The sequence below is a fragment of the Desmodus rotundus genome, chromosome 2 (genome assembly GCF_022682495.2).
Source record: "Desmodus rotundus isolate HL8 chromosome 2, HLdesRot8A.1, whole genome shotgun sequence".
Taxonomy (NCBI): domain Eukaryota; kingdom Metazoa; phylum Chordata; class Mammalia; order Chiroptera; family Phyllostomidae; genus Desmodus; species Desmodus rotundus.
Window position 1 is genome coordinate 9020786 of NC_071388.1, and position 26768 is coordinate 9047553.

Below are 26768 nucleotides of genomic sequence, written 5' to 3' on the forward strand. Positions count from 1 at the left end.
CGACAGGGATCCGGGCCAATACTTACTTGTGCTCCTGTCCCTGTAACCAGGAGGCACATGGGGGCGAGAAACTCTTCCCAACGGGAAAAACAGCCTCCTACTCTCATCACTGGAGGAAGTGTGTTCAAATGCCAAGTGCAGCACCGAGATTCTGGAAAACTCACTTCCCTGGTAGGTGGGGGAGGATGCTGATTCATCCAGAAGAGATCAACTCGCCAAGTACTACGTATAAAGGCAGCAAGTGCGCCACGTGCATTACACTGGCTGCCGTGAACAGGGCTCACTTCAGGAGCAGCTCTGACGCTTGAGCCCAGCTTCGGGTCCTGGGGAGCAGCTCTTTCTGTGAATTACCTGACAACTCCGGGACTTGCTCCACTCTGCCCTGCGGTGATAGCCTGCAAGCTTCAGCTGCCCTATGTTTCTCCTCTGTTAGTGTTTAAAGAACAAAAAGAAAAGAAAAAGCACCGCCATTCCCACCAGGGATTGGCTCTCCCTCCACCCTGTCCTAGAGCCAGGGGCTCAGCCAGTAATCAGTCCTGGCTGGGCTGGGGCTGGCTTTCTGGCCCACATCAGGTAATAACAGAATTAGTCTGCTCCTGGGTTCATTTGTTTAAACTCTTCCGGGTCTTAAAGAAAGACTGAAAGAAACAAGTATCCCAGGCAAAGATAAGACAGGTCATACTGACCCTGTCCACAATTAGCTCCCTGAGACAAGAGTAAATATTAATTTTGCAAATTGACCTGCAGATACAGAACAGAACCTTTTAAAAATCAATGTTTTTAATACCAGTGACTCATCTACATCTTCCCATATCTTTCTAAATGTTATCACATGACCAGGCAATCATGGGAGCCTGCCATGATCAGCACCTGCTGTCTGAATACCACCAGGGGTGGGAAGGGTGCTAACTGGTGGGCTTCTGGCCACTGTCCTCTGACTCCCTCCCCTCCCTCTATGATCCCACGGACCTGTGGGGGGGCACCCAGGGCATGCTGGCCTAAGAGGGCACCAGAGGAATTTAAACCACTAGTCACCAGAACCGTGAAGGCTCAAGACAGGACCAGGCCCTGGTCTGGAGAACTAGTGACCACAGGTGAGGGTGGACGCAAACCCAGGGAGGCAGAGGTGACGTCACATTGTGATTAAGGGCTACAAAAGAGGGAAGCAGGTTCAAATCACAGCTCTGCCACTTGGGCAGGCAGCTTAACATCTCTGGGCTCATCCCCTCACCTGCAGAAACTGGCTATGAGAACTGAGCTGGTGCAAATCAGACATAAGCCCTGACCTCCACCAGGACACCAAATACTTCCTGTGCAGGTGCAGGGCTGACATTAGTGTGGGAGACCTTTCGATGTCACAGAAATGTTCTTCCTGCCAGAGTGCCTCATTATGTGCCTGGCACTGCATCAGGCCACAGGAGTTCAACAAACATGGTTCTCACATCCAGACAAGGAATCCTTACCCCACAAACTCCCCAAAACTGCAAGAAAAGGCACATGTGCTCTTGTGCATTTTTGCGTAGAGAAGTGTATCGGGTTGTCCGAGGGCTGCATGACTGCATCAGATCTAGCCAACACTGTTTTCGGGTCTGCAATCAAGCAAAGAGCAGGTACGGTGCAACCGAAAAAGGGTTGCTAATGCAAGTTACTGAGAGTGGGCACAGGCCGCCAGGCTGGCACCAAGCAAGCACTCTCCTCCACCGTCGCATCATCACCCGTGCTCTACATGGTGGCACAGGTGCACGGCAGCCAGGCAGGTGCAGGGCCCAGGGAGAACCTGCACGCTGGGCCTCGGACTTGGGTGTGGTGAGTCTGTGGGCTGCCGGCTGAGAGGTACAGGAGCTGGCCTGGGTCGCCCAGAGAGATTGAGGGCTTCACTCTGAAAACAGACCAGTGCACTGGTCTTGGCATCTTGGACTCCTACCACTCACAGTGGAGGATCTGGTAGAGGACTGCGGGGCTGAAGTCAGAGTCACTTTTTTCACATTTTAAAATGTGAATCAGAGGTTGCTCCTGCCCCAGCTCTCCAATCATCTGCCATCACATAGGGAATCGCAAAGTCCTGCCCATGACCTGCTCACTCTCTAGTCTTCAAATATACCCCAGTCACGTGTTGCAGGGCCTTTGCACCCACTCTTCCTGCTGCCTGGACTCTTCTCCCAGAGTACTGGTTTGCATTTAACCATTTCTATTGAAAAGTTGAGCTGCAAATATGCCTTGATTAAAAAATGTAATAAACTATACTACCAGGAGTCATTTTTCTGGACAGCCGTTTGTGCTGCATGCTCAGAACATTAAGTACACACTCGTGGAGGGAAGCAGCAGCTGAGGGAGATCCCCTGGGGACAACTCGAAACCCTCCCGATCAAGGCTATGCATGAAACCAACCAGATATTTTTAAAATACAACAAGCATAATGTACATGAATCTTTGCATTTTGAAAATCATATTTGTAACAATATTACCAAGTGACAATTACACAATTCAACAAATGGTGCTGGGAAAACTGGATGGATATACAGATGCAAAAGAATGAAGTTGGGCCCTGCCCTAACACCACATACAAAAATTAACTCAAAATGTATCAAAGACCTACATGTAAGATCTAAACCAATGAAACTCTTAGAAGAAAACATAGGGGACATACACACGACCATGAATTTGGCAGTGACTTCTTGGATATGACACCAAGCGCACAGGCAACAAAAGAGGAAACAGATTACATCAGACTTGATCAAAACATAAAACTCTTACACATCAAAGGACACTATCAATAAAGTAAAAAGACAATGCACGGAACAGGAGGATTTTTAAAAGTCACAGAGCTAGCAAAGGGTTAATATCAGAGTACTACAAATTCCTGCAACTCAACAGCAAAAAGACAAACAGCCCAACTGAAAAATGAGCAACGGACTTGAATAGATATTTCTCCAGAGAAGATACACAAATGGCAATGAGCACATGAAAAAGAGGCTCAACATCCATCAGTCATCAGGGAAATGCAAATTAAAACCACAACGAGAGACCACCTCACGCCTACCAGGACCCTCGAACAGAAAACAAGTGTGGTGAGGAGGAGGAGAATTCGCACAGAGAAGTTTACCAGTTCGGCAGTTTCTCTCAGCGACACACGAGAGAGCCATATGATACAGCAGCTTCCCGTTTAGGTACATACCCAAAAACCTGCAGCGGGGGCGGAGACTTGTACCCCAAAATTCACTGCAGCACTCTTCACGACAGCCAGAAGATGGAAGCAACCCTAGGGTCCGTCAAGGGACAGATACAAGCACACGGCAGTACGCAGGTACGACAGAACACTTACTAGTCGGCCACAAACGGGCTGAGGTTCTTACACACGCCACGACGTGGATGAACCTCGAAGACATGATATATGCCAAGTGAGATAAGGCAGACTGAGAAGGACAAATGCGTTCTGATTCCATGTATACGAAGTATGCAGCACAGTCAAATTCACAGAGACAGAAGTAGAAGAGAGGATTCCAAGGCTGGGAGGGGGGCAGTTGAAGCATGGGAGTTATTGTTTAATGGGTACAGAGTTTCTGTTTGGTATGATGAAAAGTTCTGAAATAGTGGCGATGATCACCTAATACCGTGAATGTTTTTAATGCCGCTGATTTCTACGCTTAAAAATGGTTAAATTGAATGTTTAGCATTGATGTTTATGTGGTAAATTTTACCATGATTTTTAAAAACTTGGAAAACTACAAGTAACAAAAAATCAGTAACAATCATTTTGTAACACATTCGAAGACCACCTTAGTCCACTTCGACATCCGGAGACACGTTTACGTGGGCTCGCCCTCAAGCTGGGAGAGAGCCAGGGGCCTTCAAGGAGTCCTGTGCAGGCAGAGGTGTCTTGTGAAGGTGGAGGTGCACCAGTTGTCTTTTGCCCTCCCACCTGAGCCTGGACTTAGAAAGTATCCAAAGACTTGGGGTGCATTAATTCCACCTTCTGAGCTTACACGCCCCCTACAGGATGCTGTATGCTATACTGTGTCCTACACCATACCAGGGTCTGCCCCAGACGCCCGACACTGGTCAGAGAAGTCTTCCCCAGTAGTCTAGGCACATACATCATAAAAAAAAAAAAAGAACGAACCTCACCTTCAGGACTTATTAGGAAATTACTTACCGACCATTTCCATTTGCCCCGATGTCAGGGTCACATGGGGGGACCCAGTGTGACAGGCACACTTACAACTGGCATTGAAACCCTGCCTTGCCCATGGTCTGACTTCCAGCCTTGGGCTGGTTTTCTCAGGCCCCGGACTTGTGATACTTGCTTGGTACTCTAATTTTAAAATCCTCTGGAGTAAGTGAAAGACAGAGGGCTAAACAAATATCTGGGATGAGCAGAACTCCTCACATCAGGCTTCTCCCAATTCATGCCATGTGCAGACAGGACCAGAACCACCCGCGAGGGCCACCCCTTCCACACCTCATGGGAGCGGACTCAGTTGGTAACAAGAGGCCTGCTCAGATCACCTGTGAGGGGCAGGAGGGTGGGGTGGGCGAAGTCTCGCTCGGGGCCTGGCAGGTTTCACACCCTACACAAAAAACTGACAGCACCGGAGGACAGAAGAGTTCCTTAAATATAAGAGCAATTCTTCACTAATTAAATTTTAAAAATATATGTACCATTTTACTGCTTTTGTTCCTGATTTTAAAATTCACCACAGACCTCAAACACTGTCAAGTACTTGCTTTTATGCATACTTTTAAAACTGTATTTCTTTCGATCTCTAGTTGCAAAGAAATTTAAAGAACTCATGTTTTTTCCTTGACCTTCACATGAAGAGCAGAATATTAGAAAGCCAGCCATGCCTTGAAGCTGGCCTCAAGTACTTTTCCTATAACATACATTCGTAACATGTATTTGTCACTTTCCTTCCTGAAGACGTTTTCATAAGAACTCTTCATATCCTTAGCACTTCAAAATTAGGAGAGAAACTTATCCTTCTCCCTCACGCCCCTACTCATCAGCTGAACAACAAAACGTGTGCAGGCTCGGCCCATCATTTCTCTCTGTGCCACTGGTCCCGCTTCAGCAGGAAAAAGACCCTGCAGGTGCAGAGGCACCGCGTACTAATTACATTAGCTTAGCTCCCATTACCTTATCAAACAATCAAAAAGGAAATGATTCCATGCTAGGAAAACTACAGAAGCACAACATCCTCGATTTTATTCGCCAATCATCGGGCCTCACAAAAACATGCAGCACAGATGGACCAATTTCTGCCTCTATGAATTTTAAATTGCTTTTTACAACATTTCTCTGGCCCTGATGAGCTAGTGTTTCACAATATGCTGGCTTGTGAAATTCAAGCAACTGTGCCTTCCCCTAAGCTCCTTCATTCAGCCTCAGCCATAAATCACACACTGCCTACAGAAGTCTACTTAGAAGAAAAACAAAATTATTCTAAAATGCCACACAGCAGAAACAGCTTATACACATTTCCAAGGCCACCACTGTAAGGGACACCTGCATGTGGTTTTACTTGTACAGGACACCTGGAGCCCACAGCCCAGCATCATGCTGAAGGAAGCATCACAGAGGAAAGGAGAGCCCGTGTTCCCCGATGTGACCTTTGGGAGTGACTCAGATGGACTTCGACTCACACAGGCGGTACCTAGGGGAAGTAAAGTGGGCCCCCGCCTTGTCCTCGGCCAGTGGCCTAGCTGAAGATGAGAAGGAAATCTGTGGCGAAGGGACCCTGGTACACACCGTGTACATCATTTACAGAACTCCAACCCACTGCACAGGCTCTAGTCCATGAGGCCTTTCCATGCATGGTATCTGCTACATGAAAACTCGGACTTCGTTCTGAGTTCACAAAGGGCCCAGTAAACGTAAGGAGAGCGTTCCTACCAAGCACTGTCGTGTGCAGCTGCCTAACTCCAAGTCTGTAACGTTTCAGAAAACAATACTTGGAGCACATCACTGACTCTTTATTCAAAAATAAGAGGCACAAAAATACACAACTAAAATGTCCGATGGCATCTGAACTAGCAGTTTCACCAAAAGGTTTAAAGGTAAACTTGTATTCGGGGGATTAATTATAATTACTAGAGAGAGAATGAACTGTTTTTCAAAGAAGTATGTCTCAGGAAAATGCTGACCAATGGGATAGGTGGTTATTTAATCTCCCAGCTGGGGGGGAACCAACAGGTCTCAGTAAGTGTCCTGAGCAGCAGGAGCCACTCTGAGAAGCCAGGCACAGCTGACACGGCTGCTGCGACAGGATGGGTTCTTTCTCAGGTTCCCGTTGGCAAGATTAACCAGCCACTCACAAGCCCCGCCACTTCCAGGAGAAAGTTGTGTGGATACCTGTTCATTCACATCCATCTCTAGTCAAGAACGCCTGGCCATCTGTAACACATGGCACACAGTGATGGTGTCAGAACACAAAGTGGGGACCTCGGGAAGGGGAAGGGACATGCCTACATATCACACTCCAGAGCGCGAAGGTCTTCCAGGAGCTCCTGGGCCACGGTCTGTAGGTGGGGGTTGCGGCTCCTGGACATGGCCAGGATGCGCTGCAGGGGCAGGGAGCTCCGGAACTCGGAGGCCGACTTGGAGAAAACTTCTGGTTCCAGGACCACTGACTGGACAAGTCTCAAAACATGAAGACACACCTCTGCATCTGGATCTAAGGGGAAAGAGGTAACACTCTGGTTAGAATGAAACTCTACAGGAATCTCTGGGTAGAATCTACCGCCAAGTGTTCTTGGATTTTCTGAACGACATATTTGACAGTTTTGAAAACTACGAGCTGACCCAGAAACAACATAATTTCTTGATGTAAAAGCTTAGCTCATAAGCGCAGCATGACAGAACTCATCTGTCATCTATTTAGTAACATCCTGTCTTCAAATATTACTCATAATCATGTAACTTCAAAATGCTGAACTAAAAATACAAGGGCTTTTCATGTTGCTGACTCCAATGCTGCCCTCCTGCAGGACTGCTTTCAGGGCTGTCCCTCCACTTCCACCCTGACTGCAGCAAACCCCTCGGAAACCACGGCCTGTGCTCAGAACACCGAGTTCCAGAGTCATGGGCCGCAGCCCTCACGCCGTATTCCATTTTTCCCGTGTGAGTTACAGAACCTGCTAGCCCGACAAATATTGTAGCGTCTGTTGAAAACAACTGGACTGAAACAGCAGTCCAGCACAAACTTCTGCCCCTTAACCAGGTGGATCCAGCTCTCCCTACCGTTTCTCCCTATGCAGAGCCTTTACATGCCATGAATTTACTTCTTGATTAGATATTGTAACTGGAACCAGACCCCAAATCAGGACCTCGTTCTTAGCACTAGACTTACAAAACCTTTTAAATAAGTGATTCGAAAGAGTGGACAGAACAAACCCTCAGTGGAACTGCCACAGTACCAAGGCCCACCCAGGGCTTTCCCTTCTGAATCAAAGCCCCCAGGGCATCGTGAGGACTGCTGTGCTAGGGAAGGAGAAAAGAAAACCCTGTGGTATCTGGGGCAGGGACAGGAAGTCCAAGGCCCAGAAGTTAGAGTCCTCCTACCTTGGGGGAGGGGACGGAAGCTATGTCTAGTACAGGACCTGCCAAAGGCACCTGGTAGAGGGTAGCTGCCACAGGGAGAAGACCACTAACTAGCAAGGCCCCACCATGGCCATGCAGGTGGACAGGAGTTGAACCAAAACAACGGACTTCCCCCCCATCCTCCACCAGGAGCCCGGCAGACACAGAGTGGCCAGGAGAGCATCTACGGCTAGGGGAAGGGCAAGGGGTGGAAGGACACCCTCTGAGGCACAGACTCACAGGCCCGGCCAACAGCTGAGGGGGCGGCAGGGCACTGAGGAAGGCACGCTGGCCCCTCAGCCCCCACCCTCAGCACTCAGCCCCCACCCTCAGCACAAGGAAAGGTTAGAGGAATATGTAATCCCTCAACTTTATTTTTATCAAATTTGTTTTATCTATTCTAATTCCTTTGCTTTTTCATATAAATTCTAATATAAGTTTGTCTCCCACTGTTAAAAAATTTGCTCAGGTCTGGATTGAAATTGCAGTAAACCAGGACATTAATTTGGAAGAGAACCAATATCTTCACTATGCTAAGTTTTCCTTTTTGGGCTATATGTATACTGTTTGTAATGAGCAGTTTCCACTCAGCATTGTGCTTTAGAGCATCATCTGAATTGATAACAGAAACTGCAGTTCATCCATTTCTCATCCATTTCATTGCATGAATTAATCACAATTTATTGTCTATTCTTCAATTAATGAATATTTTGAGGTTTTCTTGATTTATGTTATTATAAATTATAAACAATGCTTCCACAAAAAAAATTTAAGTGCCTCCAGTAAGATTTTATTTTTTTTTAGGGGGGAGGGGACTTCAAATCCCTATCCTACATGTTCTTAATGAAACCTTTAAAAATTATAAAGTAAGGCATACACAAAATTAGAAAAAAATATATAACTAACCTATATGTACTCATTACCCAGCTCAGTCATGCCTTAGTAGGATTTTTCCGACCCATCCTCCCACCAGCCTCTCCTTAGGCAACCATCAGCTTGTTCTTTGTATCTGTGGGTCTCTTTCTGTTCTGTTTTGTATGTTCGTTGTTTTGTTTTGTTTAGACCCCACACATAAGTGGAATCATATGGTGTTTGTCCTTCTCCCGACCTATTTCACTCAGCACAATGAAAGGTCCACCCACGTTGTCATAAATAGCAAGGTTTCCTTTTTATGACTAATATTCCATATATATACACACATATCTCTCTCACATCTCCTTTATCCATTTATCTACTGATGGGCACTTAGGTTGCTTTCATATACTGGCTATTGTAAATAATGCTGCAACAAACATCGGCGTGCATGTATCTTTTTGAATTAGTGTTTTTGTTTTCTTCTGGTAAATACTCAGAGGTGGAATCACTGGGTCATATGGCAGGTGTTTTTCATAGTGGCTGCACCAGTTTACCTTCCCGCCAATAAGGCCTTTTCTCCACATCCAACACTTGTTTGTTGATTTTTCTGATGACAGCCATTCTGTCAGGTGTGAGGTGATATCGCATTGTGGTTTTGATTTACATTTCCCTGATGGCTGGTGGTGTTGAGCATCTTTTCATCTGTTTATTGGCCACTTGTATATCCTCTTTGGAGAAATGTTCTCTGCCCACTTTTTAATTGACAAACATTTTTTGGTGTTAAGTTGTATGAGTTCCTAATATATTTTGGGTATTAACCACTTATCAGATGTATCACTGGTGAATATCTTTTCCCATCAAAAAGATATTCTTTTCATTTTGTTGATGGTTTCTTTTGCTATGCAAAAATTTTTTAGTTTAATGTAGTCACTTAAAAAATTTTTTTTCTTCTGTTGCCCTTGCTCAAGCAGATGTATCCAAAAAGATATTATTAAGACTGATGTCAGAGTTTACTGCCTATATTTTCTTCAAGGAGTTTTACGGTTTCAGGTCTTATATTTAAGTCTTTAATCTATTTTGAGTTTATTTTTGTATATGATGTAAGAAAGTGATCCGATTTCGTTTTCTCTTTTTTCTTTTTTAATGTATCTGCACCTTTGGCACAAGCAAAGGTTAGAGGAATTTGAAGCCAGAGTGCACGGAACGTAACCACTGCAACGACACAACCCAAATCCAGCCTCACCCCCCAACTGTGCCAACAAGAGGTGTGGCCTCTTCCAGCAGTAAACACTATTTACCTCATTCTCTCCTGCAGAGGTTGGTAGCTATGGCCCAGAGGCCAAATGCAGTCCATGACCTATTTTTGTGCAGGCTGTGAGCTAAGAGTGATATTTACATTTTCAAGGGTTATTTAAAAAGAAAAACAAACAGAAGACTAATGTGCAACAGAAACCACATATGGCCCTCAAAGGTCAAAATATTTACTACCTGGCAGGAAAAGTGCTAGTACCATTGCAGGAAAAGTGCTAGATCCCTCCCCCACCCCCCACCCCCACACACTCTACTGCCCTACACACAACGTCCAACACTAGATCAGAAATCACAATGAACAAGCCAGGGAAACAAAAAGCCCACAGTGATAAAGTAATCAACCAGACTGAGATGACCCAGATAGAGGAACAAATACGAGAACAATCAGAAAAGGAATTTCAAATACATATGACTGGTAAGTAGGAAAACACTTCAGAACAAGAACTATTACCAGAAATAAGGAGGGACTTTGCATAATTACAAAGAGGTCAATGTGCCAAAAACGACAACAGTGCTAACTACTCGAGTACCTAACAACAGACACAAAGCACAATATGACAGAACTCCAAGGGCAAATAAACCAACTCACAATTAGAGCTGGAAACTTATTTCCATTATTAATTTTAAAGAAGGAAGAAAGAAAATCATTAAGGATAGAGAATAATCCCTGAGTAATAAATGCTTGACCAATTTGACCTGACATTTAAAAGAATTCAAAGACAATTTTGTGATTATAAGGGATTAAATTAGAAATTAAAAAATGCATAATAGACAACAAAGTAACAGTAAAAAAAATGTGAAAAATCCCCAAATAAAATAACACCCTTCTAAACAATCTCTGGATCAAAAAGGAAGCTTAAGGGAAATTAGGAAATAAAATGAATAAAATGAATTTTATTGTGAATAAAATGAAAATACAACATTATAGAAATTTGTGAATGCAGTTATATCAGTGCTTAGAAGGGGAAATTATAACGTTAAATGTCCATATTAGAAAAAACCAAATATCTCAAATTAGTTATTACATCTTTCATTTCTTATTTAAAAAATTAAAAACTGCCCTGGCTGGTGTGGCTCAGTGGATTGATTGCCGGCCTGCGAACCAAAAGGTCGCTGGTTCGATTCCCAGTCAGGGCACATGCCTGTGTTGTGGGCCAGGTCCTCAGCTGGGAGCATGCAAGAGGCAACTGATTGATGCATCTCCTGCACATCGGTTTTTCTCTCCCTTTCTTCCTCCCTTCCCCTCTTTGTAAAAATGAATAAAATAAAATCTTTTTTAAAAAATTAAAAACTACTGCTCTTCAAAAGATACAGTTAGGAAATGAAAAGCCATTAGACTGGAAGAAAATATTTGCAAGGTACTTACACGATGAAACAAACAAAAAACAAAGCCCTGAGTCCAGAATATAGAGAGATCTCTGAAAACTCAATAATAACAAAAAACCCAGTGAAAATAGGCAAAATATTTGACAGCACAGGAGTTTTTACCTGTTTCCAACCTGGGCTGGTTCACCCCTCCTTAGGCAATCTGGTGGTACTCCCAAAATATTTGAAAAGACACATCTTTTCATGTGCTTACTTGACATTTGTATATATTCTTTGACTAGGTGTCTTTTCAAATATTTTATTTACAGTGTCTATGCTTATAATTGTCCAAAACTAGAAATAGCCCAGAGAATGGACAGAGACTATGGTACACTACAGAAGAGTAATCAGCACTACAAGAAACTGACAACTGACACACACGGTAATATGATGAATCTCAAGTGCATTACGCTAAGGGAAAAAGCCAGACTTTAAAATCTACAAAGTTCATGATTCTGTTTATACACCATTCTGGAAATGCCTAAAACTACAGGACAGAAAATAGATCTGCGGTTGCCAGGGCCTGGTCATCGAGGAGGGCTGATTACAAAGGGGTGCGAGAGGACATTCCGAGGTGACGGCACTGTTCCATGCCTTGATTATGGTGATGGTTACATGGTCTATGCACTGGCTTAAAATCATACACCCATCTACTAATAAGTGAACTGCACTCTGTGTAAATTATAACTCAATAAACCTGACCTTTTAGAAAAGGTTGCATTTACATCCCCGGACCCTCACCTGTCCCTGCCCTGTCTTCCTCGTCTCAATAAACAGCATCACCACTCACCTCATGCTCAAGCCCAAAGTACAGGTATTGTCACTGATTCCTCTCTCCTTCCTGTCACATCCATCAGCAGTCTTGTTGACTCTACCTCCAACACACCCTAAATCTGTAACCAGCCCCCCTGGGCTAAGCTATCTTGTCTCACCTAGACTGCTACAACCTCCTTCTCAGTGGCTTTCTTACTGAATACTTCCGTTCTTTCCTCTTCCCATCCTTCTCCACTTGCCAAACAGCAACCAGATGAAACCTCATAAATGGAAATCAGAATTTGTCACTTCCCTGCTCTCCAACAGGTCTTCACTGCATCCGGGATAAAATCCCTGGTCTTCAATCTGGCTCAAGAAGCCCCACCCAACCTTGCCTTGTGGCTTCCTTGAGGTCATCACCCAGTCCTCGCCCCTCCCCACTGTGCACCAGTGACACTGGCCTGCTCTCACATCCCTAAATAGGCCTAAGTCCTTTTGCCCTAGATGTCCACTCTGCCCAGAATGCCTTCCCCCAACTTCCCTCTGCCTTGCTCTTTTCAAATTTCGGCTTAGCAATTTCAACTCCCACATGTAAAGACCTTGGAAAGTGTCACTCCCACCCTTATAACAAGAAAAGCAGAACAAACTGAAAATCAAAGACTTTTCTTGGACCCATTACTGAAGTGAGGTTACAGGGTAATGAGAGGCAAGCCTGGAGAGTGACAGCCAAGCTCAGTATTCCTGGGACAGAGACCAGTGGGGCCTGAACTGAGAGGAACATGGAAGTGACCATTCTGACAAACTGCTGCAGGCTGGGTGTGGACCACCAGGACAATGAGAGACTCCTGGGGGGGGGGTGGCAATTTTAGGGAGACCCCACATTCCGTGGGTTTGAACTCCAAGGAACCCACTAGGTTCTCACATGGTCTGGCAGACATGTAACTGTCTGAAACACACCTATGGTGCTTCCCGTGACAATCGCTTTTCGCCAGGATAAGAGACTATGAAGCCTTACCCCACCCAAGGGGATGGGTACTTCTCCCACTACATCCCCTTCTTCCATTCCTGACTCACTCACAGCGGGGCGGGGGCTAAGAAACACTTGTGAGGGTCACAGCCAGGGACACAAGCCACTAGAATCATAAGATGATGGAATACTCCCCCTCCTCTCACACACCTTAAATCACACCAGCAAAGATCACAGTACACAACACCACACAACAGGAACTACACACACAGAGCGTCAGAGCTGGGAGACTGCAAGACACAGGTGCTGTCTAAGGAGGAGTTCTCAGGGAAACCCAAAGGTGACAGGGGAAACGGTGAGAACGACAGGAGCATGAAGCCACTGGAGCCACAGAACACAGTCCAACCCCTAGCCAGATGAACATAAAACTGCACCCCAACAAGTAACGTTTATCCTTCAACCAAAAATTGCAAGGCACACTGAAAGGAAAAGTGCACAGTCTGAAGGGACAAACCAAGCTTCAGAACCACACTCAGACATGACAGAGACTCTGGGATTATCAGACCGGGAATTTAAAGAACTCTGATGAGGATGCGAAGGGCTCAGGCTGCCAAAACTGAATACCACAGATGGGGCGGCTTACACAACAGAAATGTATTTTCTCACAATTCTGAAGGCTGACAGACAGTTCAAGATCAAGGTGTCAGCAGGGCTGGTTCCCCTGAAGCCTTGTCCTGCAGATGGCCTTTTCTCTGCGCTCACACCCTGTGTCCTAATCCCTTCTTATAAGAACACCTGTCAAATTGGATTAGCATCCACCCAAGTGGCCTCATTCTAACTTAATTACTTCTTTAGCAGCCCTATTTCCAAATACAATCACGAGATACTGGGTAGGTTAGGGCCTTAATATGTGAATTTTCAACAGTTCAGTCCGTAACAGGCTCTAATGCAAGAACAGAAGGGCAATGTAAACAGAGAGGTGGGAACTGCAAAAAAAGAGTCAATTTCAACTTAAATATTCTCTCCTCAGAGAGTCATTCCCTTACCACCAATGTAACTACCCGCTCACCCTGTCACCCATCACCCTAGTTTAATTCTCTGAATATCAATTATTCTATGGAGTTATCTTCCCTCCTCCCACCCCCAGTGAAAAGCTTTAGGAAAGCAAGGACATTGTCTGCTTGCCCGTCACTGTATCTCCAATACAACAACTATTTGCTGAATGAATGAGAAGACTGGATTTTGTGTGGCTAAAGCTGTTATAAGACACACAATAAGAACATTTCAGAACAAATAAAATAACTGGGCAAGCCGCAGAGACAGCGTGCAGCCCTCACAAAAGGGCAAAGCAGAACAAGCCCCTGGAGGTCACACATGATGAGACATATGCAGTCGAGGGTGCGGCCCAACAGGAGCAACTTCTTGGTGACGTCATCGTAAGAAAACAGCGTGGTGACCATGCTAGAAGGGGTCACAGACTGGGGGGGAAGGAAATGGATTGTAAGCACCCAAACTGCATAGAGGGGAGAATAACATGGAACTCAGGTCCATCTGGACCACAGATTAGCTTATTCTGAGTTATAACTACACCGTTTATTTTTTTTTAAACAATCATGGAAAACCTAATTACTTGAAACTGAGAACATTCCCACAGATGGCTCAATCTGGGGTTAGAAAAGGGTGAAGGGACTTGGATGAGACAAGGTGTTCACCTGACTGCAACACAGACATGACACAGACGTCAGGGTCATGTGACAGGAGTTTCTGAGTGGCCACCGTAGGCATTCTTCAGGGAACAACCATAACATGCTGGAAACAAATGGAAAAACAGAACGTCTCAGCAAAGAAACAGACAACATAGAGAACAAAATGGAAATGAGAAATACCATAACTGAAATTAAAAACCTGATGGAGGCCGAACAGAGGGCCCAGAGGAAGGACTCAGTGACCTGGAAGACAGGACAACAGAAGTCATCCAGTCTGAATGACAGGGAGGAAACAGAGGGAAGAGAATGAACAGAGCCTCTTGTCCAGCAGGACTACAACAAAGATCGAACGTTCAAGTCACGGCAGTTCTAGAAAGAGAGGGAAGGTCAGCAGTGCTAGGAAGTGTCCAAGAAATAATCACTGAGATTTTACTCCACTTGGCAACAGGCACAAACCGATAGATCCAAGAAGCTGCGCAAACACCAAGCAGAGCAGACCTCAAGAAATCTGTGCCAAGATGCATCACAGCCCCTCTTCTGAAAACTATGCAGTTGTGAAAGCAGCAAAAGAGAAATGACACCTCACCTACGGGAGAAAAGCAGTTCAGCGACACTGGATTTCTCATCAGAAACCAAGGATGTCAGAAGGAACTGACGACGCAGTATTTCCCATGTGTTGAAACAAAAGAACTGTCAACTCAGAATCCTTCACCCAGGGAAAATGTCCTTCAGAAGTGAAGGGGAATTCAGAACATTCTCAGTTGAGGGAAAATTAAGAGAAGCTGTCACAGACCTACTCCAAAAGAATGGCTAGATCCCATGAAAACTGGTAGAGGAAAGTTCCTAGATGCATTATTCAGTAACAGCCTGTCGAGAGTGTAGCTCAGCTACTCCGTGGTATTGCTGCTTCACCTTCCATTTTGTTTGGCTCAGTGGGGCCCCCTAAACTGACACTGGTCCCTCATGTAGCAATCCATGCCCTCCATAACAGCCCAGAGGGTCACAAGCAAATATAAGTCCTGATACAATTTCTCCAGTACCCTAAGATCAATGGTCTCCCCCGCCTCCCAGTGCCTTCCCCTATGTGCCCCTTAGATAAAACCCCTGTGGGGCTTGCTGAAATCCCACTCTTGGTTTGAATTGACCAATCCAGCCCTAGCCCTGGAACCTCAAAGCACTCTACCCACAAACCCTCATAAATGACTGAGTCCCAGGTCCTGCCTATCTCTCTCTGTCTGCACTTTGCCTTGACCTCCCCATGTGGCCCCACCAAGTTTGCCAGATACCTCCTCCAGGACCTGTGACTAATAAACTTCTTTATTTCAATTCCCCTTGTGATCTGCTACTGAACCGCAGCTCACCATCCGGCAATCTGTACTGTATGTACTAAGTGTTAATTTGACTATTTATAATACAGCCCAAAAGTGGACACAAGTGTCCATCAGGTGATGAATGGGCAAACAAAACATGGTACACCTACACAATGGAGTATTATTTGGCAATGAGAAGGAACAGAGTACTAATACATGCTACAACATGCATGATCCTTGAAACTATGCTAAATGAAGGAAGCCAACACAAAAAGCTACATACTATAAAATGCCAACTGCATGAATTTCCCAAAGTGGATAAATCCACAGAAACAGAACACAGAGTAGTGGGCTGGGTGGGAAGAATTATGGGGAGCGACTGCTAATGGGTACGGGGGTTTCTAGGTGGCGATGAAAGTATTCTTAAATTAGAGGGTGGTGATGGTTGCACAGCTCTGCAAAGACACTAAGAACTACTGAGCTATGCACTGTAAGTGACTGAGTTTTATGGTATGTGCGCTCTATCTCAACAAAGCTGTCTTTAGAAAAAGGAGATCAGTGGGATAACTGACAAAATTTGACTTACGGCAGAAGATTAGGTTTTAAGAGTGTAGCCAATGTTAATTTCCTATTTCAATAACTACTCTAGGGGGTTAACATTAGAGGAAGCTGGGGGAGGGATCCTCTATGTACAATTTTTGCAACTTTCTGTAAATCTAAAAGAAGAAACAGAAGAGAGAAGAGCTAAAGAAAGTTATCCAAACAGAAAGGAAATGATAAGAGAATAAATCTCAGAACATCAAGGAGGAAGAAAGAACAATGAAAAGAATAAAACAAGGGGGAGTTCTGGCCAAATGGAGGCATAGGTAGAAACCCTGCCTCCACAACCAAAAGGAGGATAACAACCAATCTAAAATCAATAAGCAACCAAAAGCACTAGAAAATCAAACTGCATGGAACTTCAACAACCAAGGAATTAAAGAAAAAATCAACCAGAACAACAGACTGGTAAGGCGGGCCTCACGGGGTCGACTCAGAAAAACCACTGGGAGGCAGCTGAGGGGTGGGGCTGACTGACAAGGAGCTGCACGGAGGGACTGACCTGAGGGGAGAAGTAAGACTCAGAGCTGACTGTGGGCTATGGCTGGGGTCGTCCTGTTCCAGTCTGACACGAGAGTCTGTTGGAAAGTGCGCTAGAGATGAGCAGGCAAGCTGCACAGTTCCCTCTCTGCCCCCCACCCCCCACAGGCAGAGCAGCAAAGAGGGTTGCCCCACCTTGATGGATACCTAAGGCCCCGCCCCTTACAACTTATCAGCTGTGCCAAGACAAAGAAATATGGCCCAAATGAAAGAACACAGCAAAACCTCAGAACTAAGAGATGAGAAGATTGCCAGCCTATCTGATGGAGAATTCAAAGCCCTGGTAATCAAAATGCTCACAGAACTGATTGAGGTTGGTCGGAAAATGAAAGAACAAATGAAAGATACTCAAAATGAAATAAAGCAAAATATTCAGGGAACCAACAGTGACAAGAAGGAAACCAGGATTCAAAGCAACGACTTGGAACAAAAGGAAGAAATAAACATCCAACTGGATCAGAACGAAGAAACAAGAATCCAAAAAAATGAAGAGAGGCTGAGGATTCTCTGGACAATCTGAAATGTTCCAATATCCGAATCATAGGGGTGCCAGAAGGAGAAGAACAAGAGCAAGAAACTGAAACATTATTTGAACAAATAATGAAGGAAAACTTCCCCAATCTGGCGAAGGAAATAGACTTCCAGGAAGTCCAGGAAGCTCAGAGTCCCAAAGAAGTTGGACCCAAAGAGGAACACACCAAGGCACATCATCAAGTTACCCAAGATTAAAGACAAAGAGAAAATCCTAAAAGCAGCAAGAGAAAAGGAGACAGTTACCTACAAAGGAGTTCCCATAAGACTGTCAGCTGATTTCTCAAAAGAAACCTTACAGGCAAGAAGGGGCTAGAAAGAAGTATTCAAAGTCATGAAAGGCAAGGACCTACACCCAAGATTACTGTATCCAGCAAAGCTTTCATTTAGAATGGAAGGGCAGATAAAGTGCTTCCCAATAAGGTCAAGTTAAAGGAGTTCATCATCACCAAGCCCTTATTATATGAAATGTTAAAGAGACTTATCTAAGAAAAAGAAGATCAAAAATATGAACAATAAAATGACAACAAACTCACAACTATTAACAAATGAACCTAAAAGAAAAGAAAAACAACGAAAATAAAAACTAAGCAAACAACCAGAATAGGAATAGGAGAAATGGACAACACAGAGGGGGAGTTCAGTGGGGAGGGGGGAAGGGAGGAATAGGGGGGAAAAGGTACAGGGAAGAAGCATAATTAGTAGGCATAAAATAGACTGGGAAAAATAAAAAATGGTATAGGAAACAGAGGACTCAAAGAATGCATATGTACAACCCATGTACATGAACTAAGTGGGGGGGGGGGGGCGGGATGCTGGAGGGTTGGGAGGGCAGGGTGGAGGGGGGTAAAGGAAAAAATTGGGAAAAGTGTAATAGCATAATCAATAAAAAATACTTAAAAAAGGAATAAATAAGGGTGCACACAACAGACTCTGCTTCTCTGAGTTCTCTAAAGTATACTTGTTGATTGAAGCAAAAATTATTGCAGCCTCCGGTGTGCTTCTCAATGTGCACAGGGAGACTATTTAAGACAATTTTAGAATAAATGGGGAAAGACAAATTGGAAAAAGGTTGACCCAGTAGAGAGGGATTAGTTATTATACACAATATAAAATTACATGAATAAAAACATTTTTCTTGGATGATTCTTGTCAAAATGAGGTTAAATTTTGCATAAAACTGCACAATCTCATTTACAATTCAAAAAGCTTGGGCAGGTGTACGCACCCATGTGCACCCTAATCCTAACAAGACAAAGAACACTTTCAGCCCCACACAGCTCCCTCATGCCCTGCCCTTCCAGTCAGTGCCATTGAGGTCTTCATTTCTACCACATTAGTTTTGCCTGTTCTTGAAAATCATATAAATGGAACCACACTTTTTATTTTTTTAATATATTTTATTGATTATGCTATTACAGTTGTCCCATTTATTTTCTCCGCTTCATTTCCCTCCACCCTGCAACACCCCACCCCACCCCACCCCGCCACCCCAGCATACCCCCAGCTTAGTTCATGTCCATGGGTCATACATATAAGGTCTTTGGCTTCTGCATTTCCTGTACTATTCTTACCCTTCCCCTGTCTATTTTCTACCTACCATTTATGCATCTTATTCCCTGTACCTTTTCCCCCATTCCTCCCTCCCTTCTCCGCTGATAACCCTCTATGTGATCTCCATTTCTGTGATTCTGTTCCTGTTCTACTTGTTTGCTCAGTTTGTTTTTTTAAGGTTTAGTCGTTGATAGTTCTGAGTTTGTTGTCTTTTACTGTTCATAGTTTTGATCTTCTTCTTTTCCTTAGATAAATCCCTTGAACATTTCATATAAGGGCTGGGTGATGATGAACTCCTTTAACTTGACCTTATCTGGGAAGCACTTTATCTGTCCTTCCATTCTAAATGATAGCTTTACTGGATACAGTAATCTTGGATGTAGGTTCCAGCCTTTCATGACTTTGAAAACAGCTTTCCAGCCCCTTCTTGCCTGTAAGGTTTCTTTTGAGAAATCAGCTGACAGTCTTATGGGAACTCCTTTGTAGGTAACTGTCTCCTTTTCTCTTGCTGCTTCTAAAATTCTAAGATTTATCTTTAATCTTGGGTAATGTAATTATGATGTGCCTTGGTGTGTGCTTCCTTGGGCCCAACTTCTTTGGGACTCTCTGAGCTTCCTGGACTTCCTGAAAGTATATCTCCTTTGCCAGATTAGGGAAGTTCTACTTCACTAGTTTTTCAAATAAGTTTTCAATTTCTTGCTCTTCCTCTTCTCTTTCTGGCACTCCTATGATTTGGATGTTGGAATGTTTAAAGATGTCCTGGAGGGTCCTAAGCCTCTCCTCATTTTTTCAAATTCTTGTTTCTTCATTCTGTTCTGGTTGCATGTTTATTTCTTCATGTTCTAAATCATTGATTTGAGGCTTAGTTTCCTTCCGGTCACTTTAGGTTCCCTATACATTTTGCTTTATTTCACTTGGCATAGCCTTCATTTCTTCCTCTATTTTGTGACCATATTCAACCAATTCTGTGAGCATCCTGATTACCAGTGTTTTGAACTGTGCATCTGATAGGTCGGCTATCTCTTTATCGTGTAGTTCTACTTTTGGAGCTTTGACCTGTTCTTTCGTTTGGGCTATTTTTTTTTTGTCTCAGTTTTGCCTGTTATGTAGTAAGGGGCAGAGCTTTAGGTATTCACCAGTGTGAGACAACCCACTTTGCTGTGTTGTGATGCTGTATTGTGACACTGTATGTGAGGGAGGGGTCCAAGACAGAACAGTGCCGTTTGCTCCGCTCTCTGCCAGCTTTCAGTCACTTCCTCTGCTTCCCACAAGCAAGTTGGGCCCTTCTGGTGCTGATTCCTGGGTGGGTGGGCTTGTGTACAATCTAGGTCCCTGTGGGTCCTCCAACAAACTCTCCTGTGGGGCTGGGAGTTTCTCCCACTGTCAACTCAACTCCCCACAGGTTTATTCAGAGGTGAGGCTTTATTTCCCCATGTTGGAACCCTGGGTTGCACAGTCTGTCTCACTGCCCAGTTGTTCCTCCCAGTTTATCTGCATGCAAATGTGGGACCGCCTGGTGCGCCAGCTGCAGCACTGCCGCGAGTCCTCTCCACCCAACTGCCTGTCTCCGCCCCTCCTACCAGTCTGGGTGAATGTGTCTGCTTCAACTCCTTGGTTGTCGGACTTCCATACAGTTCAATTTTCTGTCAGTTCTGGTTGTTTTTTGTTTTTAAATTTGTTGTTGTCCTTCTTTTGGTTGTGCGAGGAGGCAAAGTGTATCTACCTATACCTCCATCTTGGCCAGAAGTATCTGGAACCACACATTTTTTATTTTTTTTAACTTTTTAAAGATTTCATTTAATTATTTTAGAGAAAGGGAGGGAAGAACAGAAAGAGAGAAACATCAATGTGTGGTTGCCTCTTGTGCTCCCCAGCTGGGGACCTGGCCCGCAACCCAGGCATGTGCCCTGACTGGGAATCCAATCAGCGACCCTTTGGTTCACAGACTCAATCCACTGAGCCCCACCAGCCAGAGCAGAACCACACATTTTTTTAAAAAGCACTATTTCATTATTAAAGCTCAAGCAAATCAAAACAAATAAAATAATTTTCTGCTTGGGCTTTTCCCTTACATTTGTATACATCTAGTCCCCTCTTAACATTTGGGGCTATTCTGACAAAGTCCTACTAAAAGTTTGGATGGACACAGAATCATTGCATCATATATGTCTCTTCTCAAACAGCAGACAGATTTCTTTGTGGATTTTTTAAAAAGATTTTTTAAATTTATTTTTAGAGAGAGGGAAAGGGAGGGAGAAAGAGAGGGAGAGAAACAGTGATGTGTGAGAGACACATCAATCAGTCGGATGCCTCTTGCATGTGCCCAACCACAGACCTGGCCTACAACCCAGGCATGTGCCCTGACTGGCAATTGAACTGGTGACCCTTAGGTTTGCAGGCCGGTGCTCAATCCACTGAGCCACACCAGCTAGGAGTCTTTCTGGATGTTTTTTATATTGAAGTCATTTGGGAGTGGGGAAGAGACATGTGAGGAAGAGAAGCTATGCTAACAAGACACCAACAATTATAAACCAATAATGCAGTTTTAACAAGCTAATCAAAGCACTTCTCTGGATGATATCCTCCACAGCTCTACATGCTCAGTCACTGGGTTCTGTCACAGATACATCTGATAAGCACACAGCACACTCATCACATCTGTCACCAGCAGCAGCATGTGGAAGGAACTACGCCTGCAGTTCAACCTAAATCACTGGACCACATCCATGCTGAGCCGCTGAGAGTCCACTGGCTCTGTAGGTTGTGCCGACTCAGTTCACCTGTGCCCACAGCAGGCCAGGTACCAGGGTGGAGGGTTTACTGCTGGCTAAGGACGAGAGCTCACCAGAATTGGTGGCAGGCAACATTCACCCCGGTTACTACCTGCAGAGATTTGGGGAAAATTCAGACTGAAAGGTTAGGATATAACCACACTTCAGTAAAAAGATCAGAAATTTTTAAATTGCATTTCTCTGAACACAAGCAGAACTGAAACGTTCTGCCCTGAAGCTGGTGTTGCTGACCCCCGTTCCTTAGGAAGAAGCCCTGACATGCACACTCCCCACCTCTGACAGGAAGGCAGGTCGAAGGACTCCCTCGCCCACCTGCCCCCATGCCCCTTCCTATTCTCCAGACACACGCTCATCATCACCACTGACTTAGCTCGATGGGTCCCAAAGTGGGTCTCTTGGACACCAGTTCCCCAGAAGGTGACAGGTGTCTCCATCCGCCTCACACCTCCCCACTGGGGGGGAACAAAGGACAGGAAAAACGGCCCTCTGGGAATTGAGCTGCGGCTAAGGACTAGAAGACAAGGACATGGCACTGAGACATCCCCACTCCACACCCCCTGTGACAGCTCCTGTCACAGGCACTGACTCCCCACGTCACATTTCTCAAACACAGGCACTCACACTGACACAAAGACGACCTGACAAACTCAGCCCGCCGGATTTCCTGACAGCTGACATGACTCCCCAAGGCACAGCTCAGACTCACACTCACACTCGCACACACTCACACTCACACACACTCCCTGGGCCTTTCCATCTCAGTCTACTTAAAATGAAAACAAATGGTCTATCTTGACTTATCTGACAACTACCCTTGTTTTTAAAAATCTGTGCATTAAATGCATAACCAGAACTATGAGGTGGCTGTGAGTCCATCCACATGACAGAAGGTCCTACAGGAGCGAGGCATGGAATCTGGATTCCCTCACCATCACCTTCGCAAAGCTGTCTAAACACAGGCTTTTTGTTTCCTCAGCTGTGGACTGAAGATTTACTCACCGACATGGTTACTGTAGAGACGGAACAAGGAGACGCATGGAAGTGTCTACTGAAACGCTTGGTCCGTGCGGCACCCACAGTAGCGATCTCCAAACGACACGAAACGAGACCTCAGCCCTGCTCTCCCCTCCAGCAGCCTATTCTCACCACACAGGCCTCTGCTGCTCTACTGACAGAGCCGGCACCCCGACCTCTGAGCCCTCGCACCGCCCAGCCCTCTGGGGCATGCGCTTCCCCAGAAACCCTACAGCCAATGTCCTACTTCCTTCAGGTCTTCATGTGGAAGGAAGTCAGCTGCTCAGCAGCCTTCCACAGACATCTTAAAAATAAAACAAGAACACACACTTGCCTTCCTATTCTCCTTCCCTGCCTTTTTTCCTCAGGAGCATTAAATATCACAAAACACATTGTTTTGCTCATTTTCTCTGCTGTCTCTCTTCACTCACCAGCTCCATGAAGGCAAGGTCTTGGGACTGTTTGGCTCACTGCTGTATCCCCAGGGCCAAAACAGCGCCTGCACATAGCAGGGACACATCAGTAAAGGGTTGTTGAGTGAATTGAGTGTCCAGTGGCAGAGGACAAAGGAATTCCATAATTCAAAAGAAGAAAACATTGCTACTAGGAGTCAATCAGTGAAAGACATCCAAGAGCTCCATGCAGAAAACAACCCACTATTGAGAGGAAAACCCAAACGGTGAAGACAAACAGGACGGCATGTACTGAAGTCTCAACACTGAAAGACGTCAGTTTTTCTAAATGGATTTACAGATTCAATGCTATTTCAATCAAAATCAAAACGGTTTCCTTTGTGGAGTTTTATATACAGATTGTAAAGATTACATAGAAAAGAGCTAGGGACAGCAAAGGCGTTCTTGAAGAAAAGCAAGCGAGGAGGACGTGCCTGTGCTCTGTAAGAGACGACGTGGTCCTGCAGAGTGACAGATATGGGATGGAGAGCCCGGAGGCTCCTGCGGAAGGCTTCTCTGAGGGGCCGTGGGGAAAGGACCATCCTGCCAATAAATGGTGCTGGGCTGTGCATATCCATATGGAAACAGAATTAAACTTGATCCCTACCACGCAACATACACACACACCAGGGAGATGGGACAGCTAAATATGAAAGGCAGAAAAAGGAGACTTCTAGATTACAGAGAACTTCTGATTTATCAAAAGTCACCATTAAGGGAAATAAAGGAAGACACGGAGTGGTAAAATACACGTGCAACTTTTACAAAACTAACAAAGATTCTGTTTCCAGAATGTAAAAGTTATTAAGAGGGCAGACAACCTAATAGGAAAACAGGTAGGAGAGTGGACTAGAACCCACAAAAAAGGCTATCTGGCAGGCCAAGCAAACACAGGGGCTCATCGGGAAAATGCCATTAAAACCACAATTCGGTAGCACTCAGCAGACCAGCTGAGGAAGGTGGCCTACCACAGCAGGTGCCGGTGGGAACGCAAAGCGACCAGAACGCTCCCCGGCTGCTGGTAAAATTTACGCCCGGTACAACCACCTGGGGAAGCCCAGCACCAGCTGCTAGAGCTGAAGACATGCACTTCCATCAATCTCCAACTTCCACTTCTAACAGGTGCCCCCAATGGGAAAATACGCGGTTTACGCAGGCCGGCACCAGAATTTTGGAACAGCATTATCTGTAAAAGCCAAAATCCAGAAACAATCCAAATGTGTGATCCACATGGTAAGTGGTCAGGTTCATACAATGGAACCCTGTACAGCAGTGAGTCTCAGCTGTGGGTGGGCACTGGTTGTCGTAACTGGGGTGCTACGGGCCCGACTGGGTAGAGGCCAGGGCTGCTGCTCAACATCCTGCAGCACACGTGACGGCCCCCCACCGAGAGTCACGCTGCCGGAAGGTCCGCAGCACTGAGAAAGCCTGCAGCCCAGCATGAATGTGTTTACAGGGACGGCAGCACGTGAGGGCCTCACAAACAAAATGGGAATGAAGAGCCAACACAGAAGCATGACTCCCCTCGTACAGTGTTCAGAACTGGGAACCAGGAGGAAGCCAGAAGCTGTCAGGAGGGTGCACGGGGCTTCCAGTGTGCTAGCCTCTTGCCGTCTCTCAGTCTAGGTGGTGCTAATAATGAGTGTCCTTTTTGATAATTCTCTCAGCCTCACTGTTATGATTTGTATTCTTTTCTCTAAGTGTGTGCACTTATTAAATTTATTTTGTTAACAGAAGGAAGGGAAAGAGGAAGAAAGGGGAGAAGGCAGGGAGGGGACAGAAAGAAAAGTGACAATTGGCCAAAGCCATTCCAGAGAAGCCCTTCCCACATCTCCAGGACAACCAGACTCCTGCGGTCCCCCTGGCATGTAAGTCAGTCCTCCCAGCCCACCCACTCAGGCCCATACTGATTTCCCTCCTCCCTGCACCCCTCCCTTGCTCTATTGGGAGCCCTGCTGCCTGGCTCAGGTCCCCGCTCAGCTACTTGATCTCTGGGTGGCACTAGTAGTGACCTCACAGGGCTGGTGAAGGGATAATGGGAGTTAATTGGCATCTAATGTGCTGGGGATAAGGCCCAGCACCGAGCAACACCGAGAATGCTAGGTGTTGCTAGGTATCGTCACCTCATCAAGTACTTTGTACTGTCTCAGACTAATTCGTTTAAGTCTTGCTTTATGTAATGGTTAATTTCATGTGTCAACTGGACTGGGCTAAGTACAGAGCTGGAAAAACACGATTTCTGGGTGTGTCTGAGAAGGTGAAGCCACAGACAGAGTAGAGGTCACCCTCACGGCATCACCAGTCCCCGGAGGCCTGAGCAGAACCAGAAGCGGAGGAAGGGCGAACTCGCTCTGCTTGAGTGCGAAGTCGTCTTCTCCTGCCGCCAGACATCAGCCCTCCTGCTTCTGGGGCGTCCAGAGTTAGGCTGAATGACACCACTGGTCTCCTGCATCTCCAGCTTGCAGACGCAGATCTGGGGACTGCTTGGTCTTCATAATCACCCGAGCCAATTCCTATAATGCATCTCCTCTTAGATCTAGATGTATGGATGCACGGATGGATGGACACAGAGACAGATCCTACTGGTTCTAGTTCTCTGGCGAACCCTGACTACACCTTCTCTGCAGATTTCAAGTCCTGTAACACAGGCTACAAGGCAGTAACCCTCACGGACCCAGATCCAGTGCTGCGCACACTCCTCATGCTCACGTCTCTGCAGACCGTCTGATGCTGCACCTGCATCGCAGGGAGCCCCACTGTGTGCAGTGTGCACCTGGTTTCCCAGGCAGGCAGGAGGGCTGCTGTTCATATCCTGCAGCGGGAACCTCTGCTCCTGGGGGGTGTCGGTCCCAGCTGACTGTCTATTAGACTCAAGTCTGACCTTGGACAAATTCTAGAAATAGGCAATGCCCAACATGTCTTCCAAATAAGCTACACATCACTGCAACAGCTCATCCAGCCAAGAAATAGGACATTTACTTGTTTTCCCTTTGTTCCCTGCAGGCCTTTTTTTCTTTATGTTAAAGAAATAGGTGCTTTGAACATTAAACCATAATGTACAAATATCTCTAAAATCACTGGAGTGTCCTCAATTCAAATCTAAGTAACCCAAATCATGTCGTATACACTACTTGTTCCCAGTGACAACTAAGTATTTAGAAAATCTCTTACTTGGTCACATTCGCTATGAATCTTTTTAGCCACCACGGCATCACATTTGTTATGAATCTCTTTAGCCATCATGGCATCATCTCCCAGGTGGCAATTGTTCCTGTCCCTACAATGGTCTCTATTTTTTCTCTCAGGGTATTACTGTAACCCACCACCCCTACTGCATACATGAAAAGGCATGATACTCCTGAGAGAAACAAGACAAAGGATTTCTCTACAATCACTTCTCTCCGATGGAGGAGGAAAAATTCACTGGATCAAGGAAAATAAT

At 45.4% G+C, this 26768-nt stretch overlaps 1 protein-coding gene across 2 annotated transcripts in view; it reads right to left on the reverse strand.

Moving 5' to 3' along the window:
• Nucleotides 1-5201: 5201 nt before the first annotated feature.
• HSF2BP (heat shock transcription factor 2 binding protein) overlaps nt 5202-26768 on the reverse strand; it is an 81640-nt gene continuing 60073 nt past the window's right edge. For both annotated transcript variants that reach the window (XM_024559931.3, XM_045194827.2), the window contains one exon: nt 5202-6671. In XM_024559931.3, coding sequence (XP_024415699.2) covers nt 6463-6671 — 209 coding nt within the window. In that variant the 3' untranslated portion in view covers nt 5202-6462. The remainder of the gene's footprint in view (nt 6672-26768) is intronic.